We start from the raw sequence: 23,147 nt of genomic DNA on the forward strand, positions 1-23,147 counted from the left end.
ATTCTATAGCCATATTAATCTTACAGAGTAAATCTTTCAGATAACAATTGCAGTGGCCACTTTGTAACAAACAGAAAACTAAAACTATTATTTTAGTTTAAGGCAGTATCTACATGCAGGATTTCCTTTCTCTTTGTATGTGGGCCTTGAGCATGAGCATCTTCAGATAAAAGGAGAGAGAACAAAGCAACTGATTCAGTTGAAGGCTTGTTGCATCACAGTCATCTGCTTTAGAATCAGAGATAATCTGAGGACTTCACATAATTACTACTGGTCATGGCCATAGAAAAGAAGTGGGGGAAAATACTGAAAGAATATTCAGTTCAATAAGTAAAGAGAGTTAAATCTTTTCCCAACTTTGTCATCACCAAGAAGCCCAGTGTCATCCCTTGCATATGGTAGCATAGACAGAGAATATATTCATCTTAATGGGAAAAGTCTTGATTATGGAAGAATCAGCCAATATATTCCCAATGGAACATAAACTCCATGAAGATGGGAGCCTCCTTTATCATATTCACTATTGCATTCTCAGCACTTACTCAAATATTTGCTGAGGAAACAAATACTCAGCTTTAGGAGAACACCAGCTGTGTTAAAGATGTGACTAATAATTTAAGGTAGGAAAAAGTAAATGAGGGTGGGGAGTGACTAATTTCACAGCAATTTATAAGTGTAAATATTTCTATAAATTGGAGGAATTCTGAATATTAGAGGGGAATTAAATACACAGAAAAATTACTTTCATTGCCTTGAGGCTTATTTTTGTTAAATATGCATTAACTACTTAAATAAACCAATATTGTTACCATACATATCACCTTTCACCAAGTCCTAAAGGAAATAATGGGAGCAGGCAGTATTCTTAATTGAAGTACATTCTATTTGTTCAATACAGTTCTCTGGAAAAATGCTGAATTTGTATAGCCGGATACATGGTTTGTGGCAGCGGGGTGGTGTGTGTTTCAAAAATAAATATAAGTACCATGAAATGCATACAAACAAATCTGACCTTGTCAAGTGCTTGCTTGATGCATGTACCTCCATTTCATTACTTTTGTACTCATTTAATTCTTTACGAATTGCTGCCTGAAATTTAAAAACAAGACATTGTTTTTCAGGATATTAAAAAATTGGGAAATTAGCATCATGTTTATAAATTAACCATTCCTAATACTTGTTGACTCGATTATGTAATACACAGAAAAAAATAAACAATTTTTGGTTCATCATTAAAACTGCCATACTCATTATTATAGTCCTACCAAGCTAGTATGTAGCTAATATTCTGGAAGTCTTTGTAAAACATTTTATTGATACATAATATTTGTACGTATATACAGGGTACATGTGATATGTTTTATGCATAGACTACGTGATGATCAAGTATTTGGGATGTCCATCACCTCAAGTATTTATCATTTCTATGTGTTGGGAACATTTCAAGTCCTCTCTTCTAGCTGTTTTGAAATATACACAACATTGTTGTTCACTATATTCACCCTACTCTGCTATAGAACATCAGAACTTATTCTTTCTATCTAACTGTATGTTACTACCCGTTAACCAACCTCTCTTTCTCTCCCCAAACCCTGCCACCCTTCCCAGGCTTTGGTGTCTATCATTCTACTGTCTACCTCCATTACATCAACTTTTTTGATCCCACATGAGTGAGAACATGTGATATTTGTTTTTCTGTGCCTGGCTTATTTCATTTAACATAATAACATCCAGTTCCATACATGTTGTCAAAAATGACTGGATTTTCTTAAGGTGGAATATCCATTTTGTGTGCGTGCACTGTATTCACATATGCATATATACACGCATTACATTTTCCACTCATTATTGATGGACACTTAGATAATCTTGGCTATTGTTAATGCTGCAGTGAACAGGGGAGTGCAGCTATCTCTTCAGTGTACTGATTTGATTTCCTTTGGCTCTATACTTAGAAGTGGCATTTCTGGATCATATATAGTAGTTTTTTAAAAATATTTTGAGGAGTCTCTATACTGTTTTCCATAATGGCTGCATTAATTTACATCCCTATCAACAGTATATAAAAGTTCACTTTTCTCCTAATCCTTTCCAGCATTTTTTTTAAATAACTATTCTATCTGGAATAAGATGATATCTCATTGTAGTTTTGATTTGCATTTCCCTGTTGATTAATGAATGATGTTGAGCATTTTTTCATATACCTGTTGGCAATTTGTATGTCATCTTTTGAGAAATGTCTATTCATGTCCGTTGTCTACTTTCTAATGGGATTTTTTTTTTACTGTTATTCGAGTTCCTTGTATATTCTGGATATTAGTCCCTTGTTGGATGAATAGTTTATAGATATTAATATTTTCTTATATTCCCTGTTGTCTCTTTACTCTGTTGATTTGTTGTGTAGAAGCTTTATAGTTTAATATAGTCTCATTTGTTTATTTTTGTTATCTGTGCTTTTGAGGTCTGAGCCGTAAAATGTTTGCCTAGACCAATGTCCTGGACTGTTTGTTCTGTGTTTTCTTTTAGTGGTTTTATAGTTTTGGGTCTTACATTTAAGTCTTTGTTCTTCAAGTTGATTTTTGTATATAGTAAGAAATAGGGGTGCAGTTTCATTCTTTTGCCATATGGATATCCAATTCTCCCAGCACCATTTATTGAGGAGTGTCCTTTCCCTAGCTTATGTTCTTGGCACCTTTGTCAAAAATCAGTTGGCTGTAAACATGTGAATTTTTTTCTGGGTTTTCTATTCTTTTCCATTGGTCTATGTGTCTTTTATACCAATAACTGTGCTGGTAGTATAACCTTATACTATATTTTGAAGTTAGTGTGATGCCTCCAGCTTTGTTCTTTTTGTTAAGGATTACTTTGGCCATTCAGGTTTCTTTGGGGTTTCACATGAATTTTAGGATGGCTTTTACTATTGTTGTGAAAAATGACATTGGTATTTTAATAGCGATTGCATTGAGTCTATAGATTGCTTTGGGCAGTATGGTCATTTTAGCAGTATTAGTCCTTTCTATCCATGAGTGTGAGATGTCTTTCCATTTATGTGTGGCCTCTTCAATTTCTTTCATCATTGTTTTGTAGTTTTCCTTGTACAGATCTTTCACCTCCTTGGTTAAATTCATTTCCAGGTATTTTTGACACCTATTTTAAATAAGATTGCCTTCTTGATTTCTTTCTCAGCTAGTCCATTATTAGTTTATAGAAATGCTACTAATTTTTGTATCCTACAACTTCAGTGAATTTATCAGATCTAAGTTTTTTGGTGGAGTCTTTAGGTTTCTCTAGGTATAAGATCATATTGTCTGTAATGAGAGATAACTTGACTTCCTCTTTTCCAGTTTGGATGCCCTTTCTTTCTGTTGCTCGATTGCTCTGGCGAAGACTAGTATTATATGAGTCTTCCATGAATTAATTTGCTGGACTGAAGTGGGAAGACAATCCTTCCCCCAACCCCACTCACTCCATACCTAAACAGACCAAGCACATGCTTAGGGCACTAATGAAACAGGAACACCAAGATAATGAGTAAACTGCAGCTTTCAGTGAACTTGGAATTTTATAATCAGAGATAATCTAGAAATAAGCCTTTCTAAGAGAAACTTCAGCATATATTAATATTTTGGCTTCCCCAGGCCCACTTGCATCATGTACTTCTTTCTCAGATAAACACTCGAGGGACCCAATGAGACTAAAACATCAAACATAGCCTCTGGGACAAGGAAAGTCTTTAAGAACTTTAGGGGTATATTATTCTCATACTCAAACACATCTGCAGACTACCAAAGATACTTCTCCTTGTATCACTGTGATCCTCTGAGCACATCAATCACAAAGAACTAGGCAAGTTAGTCCAACATGTTCGCATTTCTCCAAGTTGATGCAATATCTGTGTACATACTCATACTCGGCATATGAAGAATGAAGAACAGTTAGCAAATTTCTTTGCCTGAATGTATAATTTTTCTCTTCCTAAAGGCTTTAAGTCTTCTGAAAATTAATAGAAGCAAGAAGGTAACAAAAAGACTCTATAGACATTCGTGGGCTTAAATCTTGCCAGTCAAGTGTTTGATCACAGACAAGAACTTACCCTCTCTGTGCTCAGCAAATGTCAGGCAGAGACTCTATGACCTGCTTCCTCCTTCTCTAACCATTCAGTTCAGACTCCTCAGGAGGTTCTCAGAGATACTTCAAACTGCACAAGTCCAGGGAGAGAATCTAGAACCTCTTCTATACTGTAGAGGCTTTCTTGAATTCCTCTTTATCCCCACTGTAGCTCTTCTTGTTTAAACTTGTCAGTTGATCTCTTATGGCAGCCTTGCCCACCTTTGATTTATCCCTTATACCAAGGTTTCTCAATTTCCACAGTCTTGACATTTGGGACTAGAAAATCCTTTGTTGTGGGACCTGTTATGTGCATTGTGAGATGCTTAGCAGCATCCCTGGCCTCTACCAGTAGCATCCCGAGTTGTGACAATCAAAAATGTCTCTGGACATTGCCAGATGTCCCTCGGGGCAAAACTGTGCCCTAGCTGAGAACCATTTCTCAATCTGACCCTGAATTGTCTTTGAGAAACCAATATTTACTGCAGGTGTACCCTTAATTTAAATAGTTGAAGACTCCCATTATCTATGAATAAACTCCCTGGCATGACATATTTTGCCCTTATTATAACATCCAACAACCCCCCCAGCACAGGCAGTTATGTACCTTATCTGCTGCTGACAGTCTCGTCCAGGGTTTGTCTGCCCTCCTGTCATAGTCCTGCGCTTTTGCTACTTCCACGTAATCACTGAATCGTATCAGAATTTTTCTGTCTCTTAATTCATCAACGGTGGGTCTCTGATTAAGCTAAAATCAAAGATCATCATAGTTAAATATCACATGCTAAACTAGCTTTTTTGAAGCACTCTGAACAAACAGCATCTTTCTAAAAAAATAAAAATAAAACTGAAACTGTGATATATAACCTGAATACAAGCAATCTCTAATGTGAAGGGCTTAAATTATATACTGTACCCTTAAGTCACAATCCCCCTTCCTCCAAAACATTTTATCAGAAGGAACATCCCCAGTAGTACATAGCACCAGCTCAAGGAATAGTTAGTGATTTAACTTAGAGTTTATGGCATCAATGGCTTCAGGTACAATTAGATAAGCTTTTTCAAAGTGCTAATAAAGTTATTATATGTCCAGCTTAGGAAGGATATTCTGTTAATTCCAAGAGAATTATTATGGAGCAGCACAACAAAGAAGGGGAATCCAGAACACTTGAATTTAGAAATGGTCAGGGCTTTAAAAGTAGATTAAGGTGTATAGAGTTGCTACCTGTATTGGCCCTAGTAAATGTTAACTATTTGAGTCACAGATAAGCTTTCTGCAACTGAGGAACTTCTAGACATATTGGAGGTGAACAAAAGCGATGAGTGCAAAATGTAACTAAAACACTGATACCCAGGTATGCTTTTCCTAGACACTGTAAATTAAGAAAATGCCAATCAACTTCTGGCTTCCACCTGAACATAAGTAAAAAATGTCATGTGCGTTGTGCACCTCTCCAAGTGCTACTGTGCTGGGGAAGGACTTCGTCCATAGGGAATGTCAGAGGGAGTTAATTCATTGTCGTTGAGCAAATATCCTGATTTAACTGATGCCATGTTGTCCAGGAAAACATTATTCATGATCACAGAGTGATACCTAGATTACTCATCCCACCTGCTACCGAAGCAGCTGTTCTCTAGACCACCTTTATTATTCAGGCAATAAAATGCTTATAGTACCTTTCTTGTCAATCTTTGCTTGATTTCTCTTCTTTCTTCCTGCTCTGTCTGATCATTCCTTTCTGTGAAAGATGAAAATAGGGGAAAAAATAACAAAGAGAAACAGGTTGAAACGTTCTTCTCTTTAGCAGGAAGGTGTACCCAAGATATCCGTATTTCTGGGAGCTGAAGGTAAGATATTAAAGAGATCTTTTTCCACATCACTCTTTGTGGGTTTTTTTTTTCCCCCACTTTGTCAATCACTGTTCAGGAGATCATGGTCTCATCACAGAAATACTTGTACTAAGCGAAGCTTTGCTGTCATCCCAACCTGGTCTCCTCAGCCCTTCTGTGCATTAGAAACAACCACAGATATGGCTGCTGTTTAAGGAAGTAGACATCTCTGTGTCTGTCTTTCTCACTGATTTTCTTTCTCCCCAAATATCTTTATATTTACATCTAGCACTTAGATGCCACATTAAAAATATCTGTAGTAGACTAAGTAAATAAATGTGTATGTACACTTCAATATAAATAGCACTGCCACTACTTTTTTTTTTCCGTAATAAGCATACAGACTTTTTAACCAACATAAAACATGGAACACCTTCTTCAGCTCCTGGGCAGCATATGCTTGCTTGAAATTTATATGTTCAGACTATATTTCAAATCTTAACATATCTATGAACCTAGCTGACTCTCCATTGCTGAAGCGTGAACACTGTTATATGACAGTGCCTTGTAAAGGAGCCCAAGTCCCTCAGCAAAATTAGCTTTGCTTGGTAAGTTGTGACTATTAACATTCAAGCTGTGCTCTCACCTATACTTGGAAGCTAAAAATAGACCAAAGTGCTGAGATATAGTACAAAATGTAAGCGTCCCCCTGGGATACAAGATAATGGCTGTCCTATTTCTGGTGTTCTGCGTTGCTAAATAAAGCCTTAGGTCCCTGACCTGAACATAGCTCCATTCCTAGGAAAGAGATTTCAACAATCAGCATTCCTAGAAACACTGCTAGGTTTTGGTAAGGGAAATCCTGCCACTTGCAGTTAACACAATTTCACATTATCTGCCTTTATTTAAAAGATGCATTTCAAGTATTTATACCTTTGTGGGATTGGTTATATGAGAGTTTAATATATTGTGCTTTCCAGTAATTTTTTTAAGTGAGTCATCTTGGACTAGGGTGTTTTAGAAAAGGTAATTAAATCCTATTTGTGCTTAATTCTTTATACAAGTGAGAAACCAGAAGAAACCATACTTTTAAGGTATCATCAGAAAGCTGATACAATTAGAGAAACATTGTGAAAGTGTCCAGATAAGGCCAGCCATGAGGGATTTACGTGACATAAAATTTTTCAGATTTCTTTAAAATAGGCCGTGGGCAACTCCCATGTGAAAAGATTGAAACAAGTCAGATCTTTGTTTTGTTTTTTTTTTTTTAATCTTGAAAAATGTCATAACTACAAAGGTCACTAGCAGGGTCTTCGGAGAATTGATCTTTCAAAGTTCCTGTCAGAGTGCTTCTTCGTGCCAGGCGCTCTGTTGGATACTTCCTCCAAGAAGGTCCTCCCTGTTAGTCTAAGCCCACAGACCTCCCCTTCTCAGCTCCCCTTAGTGATATGTTTGTGGATCTCATTTCCAGACCCAGAAAATCCTGTGCATTATACAAAGCAAGGGACCCATAATCAGGACTGCTACACCCATATTTTCTGGAAATAGCTCCAGCAGCTTGGACAGTTATATACATGAGTCTTCCATGAATGTCCAAAACGTATTACTGCTTCTGATGCAGTAGTTAAGAAAATGGGCAGTGGAGTTAGGCAGACCTGGGGTTGAACTCTAGTGCTATCCTTGTTCCAATATTCATTTGTTAAAAAGTGCAAACCTCACAAATATGTTGCAGTGATTAAATGAGGGAATCTATACCAAGTACTGAATACAGTCCATGGCACAGACTGGGCCTAATAAAGAATTACCATCAGCATAGAAAGGGGCCACTGCTCTCCTGCTTTTCTATCCATGTTATAGTGTTACATGGGCAGAGTTTTGAGTGCTCCTCAGATATAATTGCAATTAGTCATGAGTTCCCCCTTGAAGCAAACACAAAAGTAATATTCTAAGGATTGATTACAAGAAGAAAATGCAATATAGTGTAAGTGCTTGAAGTCCTGTGTATCAGGAGCCTATGAGTATGATGTTAGGCTATATATAGTTACCCTATTCTCATCTCCACAGAACAAAAGAAAAACCAAACACCCACCACAAACCTAGCAGTAAAAGTCTCAGGTCCTCCCACTCAGGACACCAGAGAGGGCTTCCAAGCTAAGGACAAACCTACATCCACTAATGAAGGCACAGTTTATGGCGGGATTGCCATGGCCACCGCAGAGGAAACTCATTTTCCGTTCTGTGCACTGAAGGTCAGTGCAGTCAGTTTCAGTTATGCACTTGTTAGCTCCCTGTCACCAAAGACAGTTCTATTTCTAAGGCTCTGATATTTATTTCCAAAGAATAACACAATTAGAAGCACTTGCTGGTGGGAAGACCTAGGAAGGAAGAGGCTGCTACTGAAAGAAGACATGGTTTCTGGGTTAAAAGTCTGGGCTGTAGTACTCTTCCTGTTCCAAGGCTACTTGGAATGTGGTGCTTCCTGTGTCTTGAACTTGCCTGGTTCAAGTCTGGACTGCTACTTTTAGTAGCATCTGCAACTTACAAGCTTTACAAATAAGTGACTTAATTTTTAAAACTTCAAATATTTGGCAACTGAAACAGCTTGACTTTTCTGTCTGCCTACTTAATTAAGCATGTTATCAATGAAAAGCTTTTCTTTAAATCCTCAGAGATGGTATAGTTAACACAGAACCGTAGTCACTATATCTTAAGTTTAAAAAGTCAAATGAAGAAGTCTTTATCTGAGGGTTATTTTCAACAATCTATAAAGGAGGGGATTGTTTTAGGCAGTTAATGAAGGCACTGAGGCAAAGAAAGGAGAGAGGAATCAATTCAAGTTCAGTACCCAGACCAACAAGGGGCTCTGCAGTATTTTCTGACAGAAAGTCAGCTTGGTACCATCATAACTTCGTAAAAAGAAAACAAACTCAGAGAAAGTCTGCAGTATTCATCACATAAAGAGAAAAAAAAGTCCTTTAAAAATCCAAGCCATTAGAAGATACTTTCTGTAGAAAATGTTTTAAAAACTGAAAATGACTAAAGAACTATTTGAGAAACACTTTTTCAAGAGGTTTGGCCACCCTTAAATCGCTAACTTTATGGAATAGTTAATGGAATATAGTGCCCTAGAGCATGGAGGTTACTCATGAACACCTGTGCTCAGCATATCCTATAACTGTCCACCTAACAGGAAATGGCAAGGGGGCGCAAGGCTGGGAGCGACAGAGGGTCCTGGAACCTCAAAGTCCTCAGCCACATGAAAGCTTCCCCTGGCTTCACTGTTTCCCTGAGCTGACTGCTTTATTCCTCCCAAGTATAACAGGCAAGGGGCGTGTCCTTCTCTAGTGAGATTTATGATGCAGTTCATGCTTTGTGATTTCTGTAGCCAAGAAGAACCCCGACCCAAACTGCCAGGAAGACCTGCTTAAAACCTAATGTGCTTAGACATACGGAACTAACCTGAAAATAAAAACATCTTTATGCTAAGAGGAGAGGAGTTTTTTTAAATTAAAAAAAAAAGAATGTTTCTAGATATATCAGCTTTCCTTTGGGGCTTGCTTTCAGAATTCCTCAGCAGCTCAGGTTTACTGGGAGCATAGAGCATTCCGCTTGCAGAGAAGGGCTGGGTTATGGGAACTCAGAATTTGTGCAACAGCCTCACCACACGTGAAGGAAAACCTCTAGAGGAATCACCAGCTACTCACGTTTCAAGATATTTCTTCTCTCCAGCTCTTCCACGGCAGGTCTTTGGCTCAGCCGTCTGCGGAAAAACACTAGAATTACATTTTGCACCATAGTGGCTGCCTGCAAATTCCACCTGGGGTCTGCAAGGATGAGAGGTGGCTGGCACACCCCTATAGATCGCCTCCCAAAATGGGGAGGAGAGAAAGTGAACCTTTGGTTGTTGCCTCTTGCTGGCAAAATCAAGTCAGACTTCCAAGTGAGAGTGAAAGCTGCCCCGTCACAGAGCTAATACTAGGGTAGTCCTTGTTCCAACTCCGCATGTGCAGGTCTTCATTTTTCTGATCTGTCGCCCAAATCTTGCCTGGTCTGGACTGTTCACCAGAGCAGTGTATTTAAGCATCAAGGAGATCTGTTCAGGAAATTCTTTTTCCTGCCCATTGGCTTAGGGAGGGGTGGGTAGCACCACCTGTTTTCAGGCTTCTAGATCCAGAGATGCTGGGAGATCCATGCTTCCCAGCACTGCCTCCGTTGTCAGCAGAGGAGACACCAGCCGTGGGAGCACTGATCTCTCCTTCCGGCTTTCTGCCTGCTGAACGGCTGAGTAGAGCCGCCTGTGCCCAGCCCAGCACAGGGGGAGTGTCTAAAGATGTCTAAGGGGCCTCCCGCCTCTTGTCAGCAAGCATAAAGCTCAGCTCGAGCGCTGAATAAAAACTGGGAATCTCTTCCAGCCAGCACAGCTAACAGAGCTGAGCCCACCCACACACATTCCCCTCCCACCATCAGCGCAGACGGAGTGTGCGATAGGAAGACAAATTATTATTTCTTTTTCAAGTGGTCTCTCATTGAAGAAGTTGGAGGATGCAGCCAACAACAGTCACCACCAAAAAACATAAAGGGCTTGTCAGGAGAAGGAGGCATCATTATCCGAAATTAATGCCAAGCTCTGATTATTTTTGTGACTACAATAATATTGTACTTGGGCCAGAGCCAGAAACCCTCCCACTTCCAGATCCTCTAACCACAGCAGGGAGACAACAGGGCCCAGTATTTGAACGCCCAGAATTTAGGGCCATAATATTTTGCCCCGGCGAGGATGTAGGCTCCATTTAAAAATTATTTATCTCCTATTTATAATCCTTGTCCCAGCAGAAAGCCTAGGACGTTGCAGGACTCAGCCACTCCTCCCTCCCCACTAGAACACAACCCTTTGTGGTTCTGCTCCCCCGGGGGCTTTGTCTTCTGGCTCTGTGGGTGGTTGCTTCCACATCATATCTCGATGTTCAGTGAGACTTGAACCTCCCCTCTGACAATTCCTGGCTGGAATCCTCCCCAATCCCAAACAATGCGTGCAAAGCCTAGCTCACTAAGTGTTGCTTCTGCAGTCTGGTCAAAACACCCCAAAGACCATTCATTCTAGCACTCAGGAAATGACTGAAATATTTGCTCTGTGCCAGGCACTGTTCCAAGCCCCCAGAGCACAGTGCTGAATATGGGAAGACTCCCCTGCCCTTGGGAAGCTCATAGTCTACAGCAGGCTTGTCTAACCCGTGGCCTGCAGGCTACATGCAGCTCAGGACAGCTTTGAAGGAGGCCCAATACAAATTCATAAACTTCCTAAAAACATACATTATGAGGTTTTTTGGCAATTATTTTTAGCTCATCACCTATCAGTGTACTTTATATGTGGCCCAGGGAAGCTGAAAGATTGGACACCCCTGGTCTAGAGGTAAAGGCAGACAAATGAACAAAATCATCTCAGAGAATGGTCAGTGCCGTGGAGGAAATGGGGGATATGGTGGGTGAGGGGTTGGGCAGGGGCAGATACATTCAGAATCTGGCAGAGAGAACATTTTGCTGAGACCCAAATGAAGAGAAGCAGCCAGTGTGAGAAGACCACAGCTCTCTTCACAGCGTCTCTTAACTGTTCACTCACGGGGCTTAACCATTGAGGGAGTGAGGACGGGGGCGGGGCAGGGGGGTAATCAAGACAGGCTTCATGGAAGAGGAAGCTTCTGAGAGAGTTATACAGAATCCACTTGGTACAGCAGTGTCTGCAAGGGTCTTGAAGAAGGAATTAGGTTAAGGAAGAGAAATCATCAGGAAATTGGAATTGTCTGCGGTCTCCCCTTAGAGCTGGGCACCCAGCGTTAGCTCGCTTCTCAACGTATCTGAGTCTCTGTGAACAGGGAATGGCAAGAGAACCTGACAGCCACTTTGTCTGGATAAAGATGGGGCAGGCCACCATAGGAAAAGCAGGAACAAGCCAGATCCCTGGCCCCAGTGCCGCCCACAGAAGGGCTCGGAAGCATGAAGGAGATGGGATGCAGGGCGAAGGCACACAGGCACTTTTAGAGCAATAGAAATGAAAAATCCCTGAAGCCCAGCAAGAGTGGGTGCACCATGTCTTTTACCCGTGAAAAGGTACTTCCTTTGTGCAGCTCCTCTGGCTAAGAGGGAGAGGCTGTGTGTAGGAATGGGATTCTGGGAAGTAAAATGTGGAGTCCTAATAAGTAAGCAACAATGAGGAAGGGGTCCTAGTTGGGGGAGAATAATTGTTCTGAGAGCTGGCTAATCACAGACAACCCACTGGCATGACATCCTATTTCCAAATATCTTGTTCCACTCGAGGCCTCAGCAGCACGACCTTATCTGCACATAAGGCCCTCTGGCACAACGCTATAAAACTTCCTTCCAGCCCCTGCCTCTTTGCAGGCAGCCCCTTCTCTGCTGTGCTGCCCATTGCACCCTTGCAACGGATCTTCATACTTTCTCTAATAAATTTGCCTTTCTTTACCTACAATTGCCTTGATAAACTCTTTCACTGTCCGCGATGCTGGCCCCAGCCATTTGTATTTAATGTGTGGCTCAAGACAATTCTTGAGCCAGCTGCCCAGCCAGGAACACCCATAGGGACACCTGAGGAGTGAGGCTGTGCATTTCCTCAAATCTGAGAAGTACCCCGAATGTCCCTGGAGGCTGGTGTCCACTGGCATGGCCCCCAAACAAGGCTTTTCCCTCCTCTTTGTTGGAACCTTATCTTTCTCATCTAAAATGAAAATTAGTACTAGACCCTCTCAATGAGAATTAAATGAGATAATGCACAAAAATGTTTGTGACAATGCATGCTTGGGATATAGTAATTTCTCAAGAAAACCCAACCTGTGACTTGCCAGCTGGTCGTGGACCATGTTCCCAGAAAGGCATTTCATCCAATTGATACATCTCAGGAAAGCATGGACATCAAACCAGCAAAAACTGCGCAGTTGGTCCCAAGGCGCAGAGGCAGTCTGGTGGTTCAGTCGCTCACTGTAGGGCTTCATCTAGCTGCCAAGCTTCTCACTGAAGGTCACCAGGGCACCCCTGAATGGTCTAGAATATGCAGTCCTCTGGATGGACACAGCCCCGGAGGCACAGGGTTGTCAACAGAGCAAAAGGGTGCTCAGGCCAGGACCCCACTGGCTTGTCACCAACCCGCCTCTCTACCCACAGAGTGCCAGGACCCCACAGCTGGAAGGGTGGATGCAGAGCCCCAGACAGCACTGTGGGCCCCAAGACCCTCCCTGTGGTTCTCACCAGCAGAGGGGATTGAGGTGAGCAAGAAGACCCCTGATTGCCAGGTGAGGGTGCTGAGCAGGGTCTTAGGGTGGTGCTGCCAACCCATCAAGGCCAGGCCACTGTTGAGACTAGGCTGTAACCTGGACATGAATGTCTTTGCAGAAGGTGATACTTTAGTTGGGATCCAGAGGATGATTGGGGATCGCTAGGTGAGGAGAGGACATGTGCAAAGGTCCTGAGGTGGGGTCGTTTAGATTGCATGGAGGTGTGTGTGTACCTAGTCTGAGCAGGGGCAGGATGCACACAGCCTGGCATCCCTGGAGAGGGAGTCTGGATTCACTCCTGGAACCCCAGAGCAGCACTGAAGGATTTAAAGCAGACCTGGGTGAGACGGGGTATGAGTGTGCCAGGACTAGATTTGCATTTGGAAACACTCTCTGGAGACTCTTCCAGATTTCTGTCCAACAAAGACAGAGACGAACCCACTAGCAAGAGATACGGACCTGCCCAGACTCCCACCAGATACCAAGGACAAAGTGTGCTGCAGGCCTGTGAGGGGCCCCTGAAATGTCCAAGACTTGGGGAAGAAGTTAGCCATACGGCAAAAACACCCCACACTCCAAATTAATACTTGTTACCCTAAGTATATATAAAAGATACCCTTTTGTCCACCTGCTACCTGAAGCTATGCTAACTCTTCATGCAGAGTCAGGGCTTCCAAAAGGAAAAATGGTGACGAGCCTGATGCCAAGGACAGACCATTACTTTGCCAACATTACAGGTGAGACCCTTGAGGCTCAGAGAGAGACGAATGTGATCAGCAGCTACTACGGCTGGAATCAGAACCCACAGCAAGTTCCAGATGCGAGGAGGACCGCGGCAGGGAGGAACCCCAGCAGCACCAGCTGGCAGGGACACAGCTGGGACGAGGCCCAGGAAGGATTCTCCCAGCACAGAGAGTCGGGTTCAGGCAGAGGCATGCATCACAGGTCACCAGCCCTGCCCCTCAGCATGCTGACCCCGACCTGACACACAGTCACCACTCAGGCCAGGGTGGCCCAGGATATTTTCTGGGCAGAACCATGGCCAGGAAAAGGGCAGTCAGGTTGAACGAGTCATGAAGCTCTGCGAGAGCAGACCCCTAGAGCCGGTGCAGGGAAGGGCAGCGGCCTGTGTCGAGGAGCAAAGGAATGGGCGCCGGTTCCTCCCCCTCACTACATAAGCCTGCTTGGACCTGCCTGGGGCAGGGATGCCGCCAGGGCTTCCTGGGCTTTGAGCTTCAGGATCAAGGTGCTCTCCGAGGAGCCACAAGAGACGTGGCCGGAGCACAGCTGCGCTTTGGCAGCTGCAGAAGGCCTTGTGGAGGGGTGGGGCAGGGCAGGTGGGAGTGCAGAACCCCTGTGGGATTCCCCAACCCTCCCGACCCTCTGCAGCCGCTCAAGACTCCTGATTCAGAAATGGGGTGACGTCCTGGTGCTGCCTGGAGCTGGGGAAGCCACAGTCTATTTCTGACTCTCCCCACTGAGAAAGCCTGAGTGTGGCAGTTAATTAAAGCGTCGCGTGGGTGTGGGAGCGACACTAAGTAAAGAAACTCCGGAGACAGAGCAGCATCTGCCGGTCTCCCCACCTGGCCCCTGCTTGTGCACACACAAGAGGTGGGGATGACAGGGAGTCTGGAAGGACGAGGCTGGGCTGGGAAACCAGGCAGAGGCTGAGCAGGCCCTGGAATGCAGACAGGAGTTAAAGGTATCGAGTGCGCCACACCCTGAAAACTGTATGTTCAAGTGTGGATGTGAGTCATTTATGGGGGCCCTGGGGGCCAAGGGGGCACCAGCCAAACAGGTGACCCCACAGGCACTTTCTGGTTCCGAGTGTCTCTCACAAGACAGATCTGTGGCAGTCACCTATGACACACCTGGCCCTGTGCTGTGAGTACTAGAGGAGACAGAGCAGGGGACAAACGATGGGGACGAAGGGGCCTAGAGGTGGAGCCAATGAGACCATCGACAGTCTAGACAGTCAGAATACATGGAGGGGCTCCGGGAGTCATGATGCAGCTGTGCCACCCACATTTCCAGGTCTGTGGAGGCTGTCAGCCATCTATTCCACAGTCAGCACTGGGGCCCCAGCACTGGCACAGAGCTAGGATTCCAGTTCCCGCTCTGACCCCTGCCAGCTGGGTGATGGGGTCACGCCCTCCCTTACTTGAGCCTCTGATTCTTCAGGTGAACACCTGCCAACCAAACCCACAGGGATGCTGGGAGAGTTGAGAACACTAAATACAGGAGGAGGTTGGCACACAAATAGGTGGCATTATCATTACTACTATAGCACTGATATTATTCACCTGGCATGCTAAGCCCAGGTCTCTTCCAGCTTCATCCAGCAGAACTGCAGGCTCCATCCTGCCCAGAGCCTCTTTGCAGGCCTGGATCCCCAGGAAACACTCCTCCTTCAGACACTCACAGCCTCCTCCATCAGACAGATGCTCACACCCTCTTCCATCATCTACTCGTTCACACCTCCATCAGATGCTCACATCTTCCTCCATCAGATGCTCACACATTCCTCCATCAGACACTCACAGCCTCTTTATCACTGACGCCCTCTCCAGACGTTCACATCATCTCCATCAGACACACCCTCCTCCATCAAACACACCTTCTTTCATCATCTACTCACACTCTCCACTCACCCTCTTCCATCACACACTCATACCCTCTTCCATCAGACATGCACATGCTTCTATGTCTGTCATAGCCTCTTTCATCAGATGCCCCCTCTTCCCCCATCAGACGCTGTCTCAGTGCCAAGCTTGCACCAGTTTCTGAATCGTCCTCTGCACACACTGCTCAGCTGACTGCCTTCCTGCACGATGAGCATAACAGCAGGGGCTGCCGGTAATTTCAGGAAGTGGAAGGACACAGGGTCAGGAGAAGTATAGTTCCAGCTCCCCAAGCTTTGCCTCCCTGATGAAGCCCCAGCCAGCCAGACTGCCCCACTAAATACACATCCCCCAAGTCTTGCTCTCACCCCAGCACAGATGTCACAGAAGAGGTTTGAATGAACATCTAAAGTCACCTCAATGTGGAGCAGAGATTGAGAAGCAATTCCTTCCATACAAGGCAGAATGCCTTCCTAGAGAGAACAGACAGCACTACACCCACAGGGGACGCCTGCGCTATTTTGGGAGGCTCCTTTCTGGGAATGCCAATCCTGCCCCACAGCCGCCTTGAGTCACTGAGAAAAGCTGGCAGCCCCCGCCTGGAGATGGGATTCCCCAGTAAGACAGTGTCTCCACACACCATTCACACGATGCATTGATGCATCGTCAGACATGTGATGGCGAATGGGGCAGATATCCCCTCTCCTTGCCCCCAGGCGCTCACCATCAGGGTGCATGGATGACAGGCACGTTGATCGTATGTCTCAGAGCATCAGAGCAACGTGGGTGTGTCTGGAGAGAAGTTCAGGAAGAGAAGAGGACTCTCCAAAGCCATAAGATGAGGCCTGGATGATGAAAGACACAGCCCAGAGAAAGACCCGGGATGGGTGTCTAGGCAGAGGGGATGGAGTGTGTCCACACTAGGAAACAGTAAGCAGGGATGCTCTGCCTACTGAAAGCTCAGCTGGGAGGTGGTGGCTGCTGGTCCACAAGCCCAGGCAAGCGCCATTCCAGCACCCAGCAGTCCTGACTTCCAGGATGCCAGGGAGGATGTGACCCCAGGCACTTTGAGTCCAAAGCCAACCTTTTCACACCCTGTTCCCCACCTCCTCACACCTGCTCAGTGCCCAGCATGCTGGGTTCAGAGGTCCCCACCTCCTCACACCTGCTCAGTGCCCAGCATCCTGGGCTCAGAGGCTGGCTCCAGCCACCACCCAGGCACTCACCAGACCCCTGGGAGATCTGGCTCCTCTTACTCCCCATGTCCAGCACCCCAGGGAGCTCCAAGTCTGCTGAGTTCTGCTTGTATCCATCCATCCGTCTGTCCATCCATCCGTCTGTCCATCCATCTGCCTCTCTCCATCTCCTATGCCGCTTCCCTGATCCAGGCCACAAGCCTCGGCCCTGGATGATGGAGACTTCTACAGTGTCCACCTCCCTGCCCACAGCAGCATAACTCTAACTCCCACTCCCACGATGAGCTCAAGCCTGGGTTCCCACCATCCTCAGGACAACCTCCAAGGCCTTCAGCAAAGCCTTTCAGTCCACACTGACCCCTCCAGCAGTGCTTCCTACTCCCACCCCTCCCAAAACTCTGTGCCCGGTGACGGCCCCACGCCGAGCTGTGTTTACCGATAGGTGGCTGTTCACACTGTCCCTGTCCAGCAAGGATGTCCTTCTCCTCACACAGAGGTCCCCAGCCCCACTGGACCCCACACCCCCCCCCATTATAACAATTGTTCTGTCTTGTCCCTTTTCCTCCAAATCCCTCATACACATAACCAAAAAACAACGTAATACCCTATCAGCAATATAAAGGAGGAAAAAGGAAATTAAGTTTTAATCAAATAACGCATATTCCAATAGGTAAGTACCAGGCATGGCTGGATTAGGTAACACAACGCACACTGCCAATGCTGCCCCTACAGAAAAATCACCATCACAGTGCCAGCCACAAATGCAGACAGACCCACAGCTGCCACACTGGTCACTCCATGCCCTGAGAGATACTGGCGGAGGAATGCTTCTTGGTGAAGTTCTGGACAAAGCAAAGTTCCCTCCCCCATCTATGGGAGAGAGTTCTGGCATTTGCATTCCAGGAGACGTCACCTATAATACAACTCCACCAAAATACCTCCTGTGTGTGTCCACAATGCACTTAGGCTGAGGCTCAGGTCATCATAAACGGGCTTTGGACTCTCACGAGTGTCCCAGGGACATTCAGAAGTCAAGTGGAATGGGGGGCCAGTCTTCATTGCTAAGGAAGTGCCCCATGGCTGCAGAACGCTGCCTCCTGGGACCATCCTGAAAATACAGCAGGAGCCCCAGTTGCTGTGACAATCCACAGAGCTGCCCTGAGTTTCTAAAAGGCCACAGAGAACGGCTGGCCTGCCTCCTATGTCCTGAGGGCATAGGAAGCAGGGCAACTTCAACTCCAGAAAGCCCCGCCAAGCTTGGTGCGGTGGGGGGCTTCTGATGTCAGGAAGATGTCCCATGCCTCTTAATGCCCACAGTGGCATGCCTTCAGGCCAAAGGCTCCTGCCTACTCTGTCCTCCCAACCCCACCCTGCAGGAGAAATATGTCCCCTGGAGCCTGGGCTCCCTCCCAGGGCAGCGCAGGAAAGAACTCCAGGTATGTGGAGTTGGCCCCCCAGACTCTCCAGTGTGTCTTGTCCTCCACCTCCTGGGTGCAGCCAGTCCCCTCTCCGCACCTCCATGGTCTCACCTGGTGAGACTGAAAGGAGAGAGCCATATGTGAGGGGGCTAGCCAGGCCGCCGTGCCCTGGGCTCTGCAAGCTGCGCACTGCACTGTCTCCATCACTGTTGCTATTTGTTTTGTCAGCCTGGCTCTGTGACCCACCCTAAACCAAAAAGGGACTCTAGACTGCTCCACCCAGGGATGAGTTAGTGCCCCTGGGCTACAGATGAGTCCCTCACCCTCTGCACCAGGAACAGCCCCGTTGGAGCTGGGGAGGGGTCTCACCCAGGAACAGCCCCGTTGGAGCTGGGGAGGGGTCTCGCCGCCAATCAGCCGCCTGGAGCCCGGTGTTCTAAGGCCTCAGGTGAGGCACAAAGTTCACTTCCATCCCCGCCCATGAAGGCCAGCTGGTCACCAGCACCAGTCTCTCTGAATGGTTCCCTGGCTGCCCCAAGAGGCTTCCCCAACTCCACCGTGGACACGCCCCTTCCACCTCCTCTTCCAGGTGCTAAAGACAGCAACACGGACACCAAGGGATACCCAAGTCACCTTCCATTTAGGGACTCTCAGAGGTGCTGAAGAATCACCTGGTGCCTGAGAACTATGGGAGGGAGGGAAGAAGAAAAGGGAGGGGAGCGGGGAGAGGGAAGGATTTGAATCCTGCGGAGGAAAACCAGGCCCTTGACTTTCAGGACCAAACTCGCATCTACCCATAGAGAGGCACCTTCTGTTCTCACAGTCAAGGTAACGCAGAGAACGTCATTCACAGTGACACCCAGCCCTGCCAATGCTATCTTTGAAAGGAGGAAAGTGGAGTGAGGAAGAAAGGCCAAGAACATGTGTGCAAAGAGGAGGGAGAGAGGCAGCCTGCAGGGAAGGACGTGAGAGAGGGAAGCAGAGGGAAGCAGAGAGACAGCAGGCATAAGAGGCAGGGCCAGGACGGTGTGTGCAGAGCGGGCATAAGAGACAGGGCAAGGACAGAGTGTGTGGGAGAGCGGGTGTGAGAGGCAGAGTGAGGACAGTGTGTGTAGAGAGCGCAGGTGTGAGAGGCGGGGCCAGCAGGGTGTGTGCAGAGAGCGCAGGTGTGAGAGGCGGGGCCAGCAGGGTGTGTGCAGAAGAGCAGGTGTGAGAGGCGGGGCCAGGAGGGTGTGTGCAGAGAGAGCAGGTGTGAGAGGCGGGGCCAGGAGGGTGTGTGCAGAGAGAGCAGGTGTGAGAGGCGGGGCCAGGAGGGTGTGTGGAGAGAGAGCAGGTGTGAGAGGCGGGGCCAGGAGGGTGTGTGCAGAGGGAGCAGGTGTGAGAGGTGGGGCCAGGAGGGTGTGTGGAGAGAGCGCAGGTATGAGAGGCGGGGCCAGCAGGGTGTGTGCAGAAGAGCAGGTGTGAGAGGCGGGGCCAGGAGGGTGTGTGCAGAGAGAGCAGGTGTGAGAGGCGGGGCCAGGAGGGTGTGTGCAGAGAGAGCAGGTGTGAGAGGCGGGGCCAGCAGGGTGTGTGCAGAAGAGCAAGTGTGAGAGGCGGGGCCAGGAGGGTGTGTGCAGAAGAGCAGGCGTGAGAGGCAGGGTGAGGACAATGTGTGCAGTGTAATACCAGGTGTAAGGCTGGGGCAGGGGGTTGCACTGGAAGGAATGTGCCCCACGTCCCACTGGGCCCCACCACCCTGCCTGACCTCCTCAGGTCCCAGCCAAGGGTAAGCCAAGTCCAGGCTGAGTCAGTCAGGAAGAACCAAGACACTGGCCCGGGCCAGGGACACTCAGTGAAGATGTGTGTTCATCCACCAGGACCCAGAGGCCCCAGCCCATGGCAGGGAATTCCTGGAGGGAGACAACCTGCTGAAGAGCAGAGCTCCAGCCTCCCCGAAGCCACTGAGCACCCCTCCCCTCCCCCACCCCGCTCCTCTCCCTCCTCCCCATACCTTGTCTTCCTTTGGTCCAGCCCTTGCCCAGCGGGGCTGCTACAACACAGTCCCCTAAACTCAGTGTCTTATAAACAACAAAAATCCATTTCTCCCAGTTCTGGAATCTGGGAAGTCCAAGGTCAAGGTGCCAGCAGTTTCGGCCTCTGGGGAGCACCCACTTTCCCAGAGACAGTATCTTCTCCCTGTGTCCTCACACGATGGAGGGAGCAATGCAGCCCTCAGGGTTCCCTTTTATGAGGGCGCTGATCCCGCTCAAGAGCACTGCACGCTCGTGACCTAATCACCTCCCAAAGGCCCCATCTACAACCACCATCATACTGGGGGTGACACATGAATTTGGGGAGGACACAAACATTCAGACCACGGCACATGCCAAGCTGATTCCCACCCAGTGCCTCTGCCTGGGCCCTTCCCTCTGCTAAGAAGGTTGTTACCCAGATCTCCCCATGGTTCAGCTTAAACCTCTTCTTCTAGAAAGCCAACCCCCACTCCTCCAGCTGAAGTAACTGGTTCCTTTCTGCACAGGTTGCTCCCCAGTGCATTTGTGTATTTTGTGGCCTTCATGGCCAAAATTGATTATTTATGTTTTGAGTACCTTAATGGTAAGAACTGCATCAGTAGTACCCAATGCTGTGTACTCAGGGCTCTGGAACCAAGCCTAGCCCATGATAAGTGATCAATGAACCAGTGACTGAATGAATGAATGGAATGACTGAATGAATGAATGAATGGAGTGAATGAATGAATAAATGAGTGACTGGATGAATGAGTGAATGAATGAATGAACAAACAAGTGACTGAATGAATGAGTGAATGAATGAATGAGTGAATGAGTAGATACATGAATGGGACATCAAGGCAAGGCCAGGTTTACACTGAGAAACTTTAGCCCAAAGGCTGGTTTTGACAGCAACAAGGCAACCTTGGGCAGGCCCCCGTCCAAGCCTGTGAAAGACATACCACAGTCTCACGCTTGCACAGCTGCCACCAGAGTGCAAAAGGCAGTATGTGTGCTAACCCAGGACAAGCCACCACGCCGGCCAGTTAGGGACTCAGGACCCCTCCAAGGGCAGAGACTTTGTCTACCTGGTCACTGCTGAATCCCCAGCCCCTGCACAGCCTCTCAAGCTGGCACAGCAAAATGAGCAGAGAAGCCACTGGCGATGCAGGGATCCCACTGCAGGGTGCATGGTTCTGGGCTTGTGGGACACAGCTCAGCCTTACTGGTGGAACTGGGCTTCAGTTGTGGGGCAAGTCCAAAGCTCATCGTTATTCACAGGCCTCCACGGAAATAACAACCACATGGAGTGTGTGGTTGTGCCAAACAGCACGCCACTGTGCCACCTCCAGATCAGCAGAGGGCAGAAAGCTGGAAAGTCCACAATGGTGACAGGAGTGTAGACAGAGCCCCTCCCCCACCAATGGTGGGGCTGTCAGTCAGGGGCATTCCCTGGTGATCAGTGCTCAGGTCAAAAATGACAGATGCATATATTCTCTAACCTGCCAGGTCTAGTTCCAAGATCTCTGACGTGTGTGAACATCCTTCCACATGGGCCTCTTACAGACACACGTATGAGGATGTTCATGAGAGCCAACCACGGGGCAGAGCCTCAATGCCCATTAGAGCCTAAAGGACCTGTGTTCAACCCCACGGTGGAATTCAATGCCATTACAGAAAGGAACCGGGTGCTGCTCCATTAGCCCTTATGTGGAAGGCTCTCCCGGCCAGACTCTGGGGAAGATAAAATGGAATAAACGTGAGTATAGAAACTGCAAAACCACATCATCAAGAGTCTAAGCTTTGAACTTGCCCTTTGCTTGAATACTGGCTTCTCTACAAATCACCTGCGGAGCGAGGCTGTGAGTGAGAGACTGAGTACACTCTTAGATCTGCTCACGAGCTTCTTGCCAACTTTGAATCTGTGAGGGTCAATTTGATGTGTCAACCTGAAGGGTGTGAGGGGTGGGGTCACAGTCCCCAGTTACTCAACCAAACACTCATCTAGGTGCCGCTGTGACGGTGTCTGGTAGATGTGATCAAGGGCCACCATCAGCTGACTTTAAGGCAAGGAGAGTGTCCTGGCTGAACTGGGTAGATCTGATCTGATCAGCGGAAAGGCCTTAGAGACAGGCTGAGGCTTCTTGAAGCAGAAATCCTTCCTGTGGACAGTGGCCCCAGTCATGCTGGGAGTCCCGTCCTGACTTCGTGGCCTCCCTACAGATTTCAGACCTGCCTGGCCACACCAGCTGAGCTGTGCATGGATCAGGAACTGGTAGCTTTTGTTCCCAAACCTATTGGCACCAGGTGTACTTGTTTCTGTAATTAGGTAATTTAATTAAGCTTTTAATGCATATTGATTGAATGATCTCACACAGATGTAAAATGAAAATGTAACTTCTATGAAAACTGAGCTTTGGAGTCGGTAGAGGCAAGTTGCTAAAAATACCACTGTGCAGTTTGCGTGGGAGAGAGGAGTGAGCTCTGGGGAGGCGGGGCCTTACAACTCGGGAAGGATTCTGCACTCAGATTGCTTCCAAGTGTCTTTAAATACTCACTCCTCTCCGAAGAAACTGACAGTGGAACTTGTAGGAGACGCATCCAGCCTTTGTTTAGAGCAAAAATAACTTAAGTTGGTAGATTCTTCCTCAAAGAAATGTCCTTGGATTCTGCCTCAAAGTGATGGCTAAGCAAGTGACAT

General features: G+C 46.9%; 1 protein-coding gene across 3 annotated transcripts in view; it reads right to left on the reverse strand.

Moving 5' to 3' along the window:
* Positions 1-23,147, reverse strand: part of PHACTR3 (phosphatase and actin regulator 3) — a 275,725-nt gene that overhangs the window by 1,444 nt on the left and 251,134 nt on the right. For all 3 annotated transcript variants that reach the window (XM_008012500.3, XM_008012491.3, XM_008012529.3), the window contains 4 exons: positions 9,642-9,697; positions 5,785-5,846; positions 4,715-4,855; positions 1,013-1,089 (listed from right to left, as the gene is read on the reverse strand). In XM_008012500.3, the coding sequence (XP_008010691.2) occupies positions 1,013-1,089; positions 4,715-4,855; positions 5,785-5,846; positions 9,642-9,697 (336 nt within the window). The remainder of the gene's footprint in view (positions 1-1,012; positions 1,090-4,714; positions 4,856-5,784; positions 5,847-9,641; positions 9,698-23,147) is intronic.

The sequence above is a fragment of the Chlorocebus sabaeus genome, chromosome 2 (genome assembly GCF_047675955.1).
Source record: "Chlorocebus sabaeus isolate Y175 chromosome 2, mChlSab1.0.hap1, whole genome shotgun sequence".
NCBI classification, from domain to species: Eukaryota; Metazoa; Chordata; class Mammalia; order Primates; family Cercopithecidae; genus Chlorocebus; species Chlorocebus sabaeus.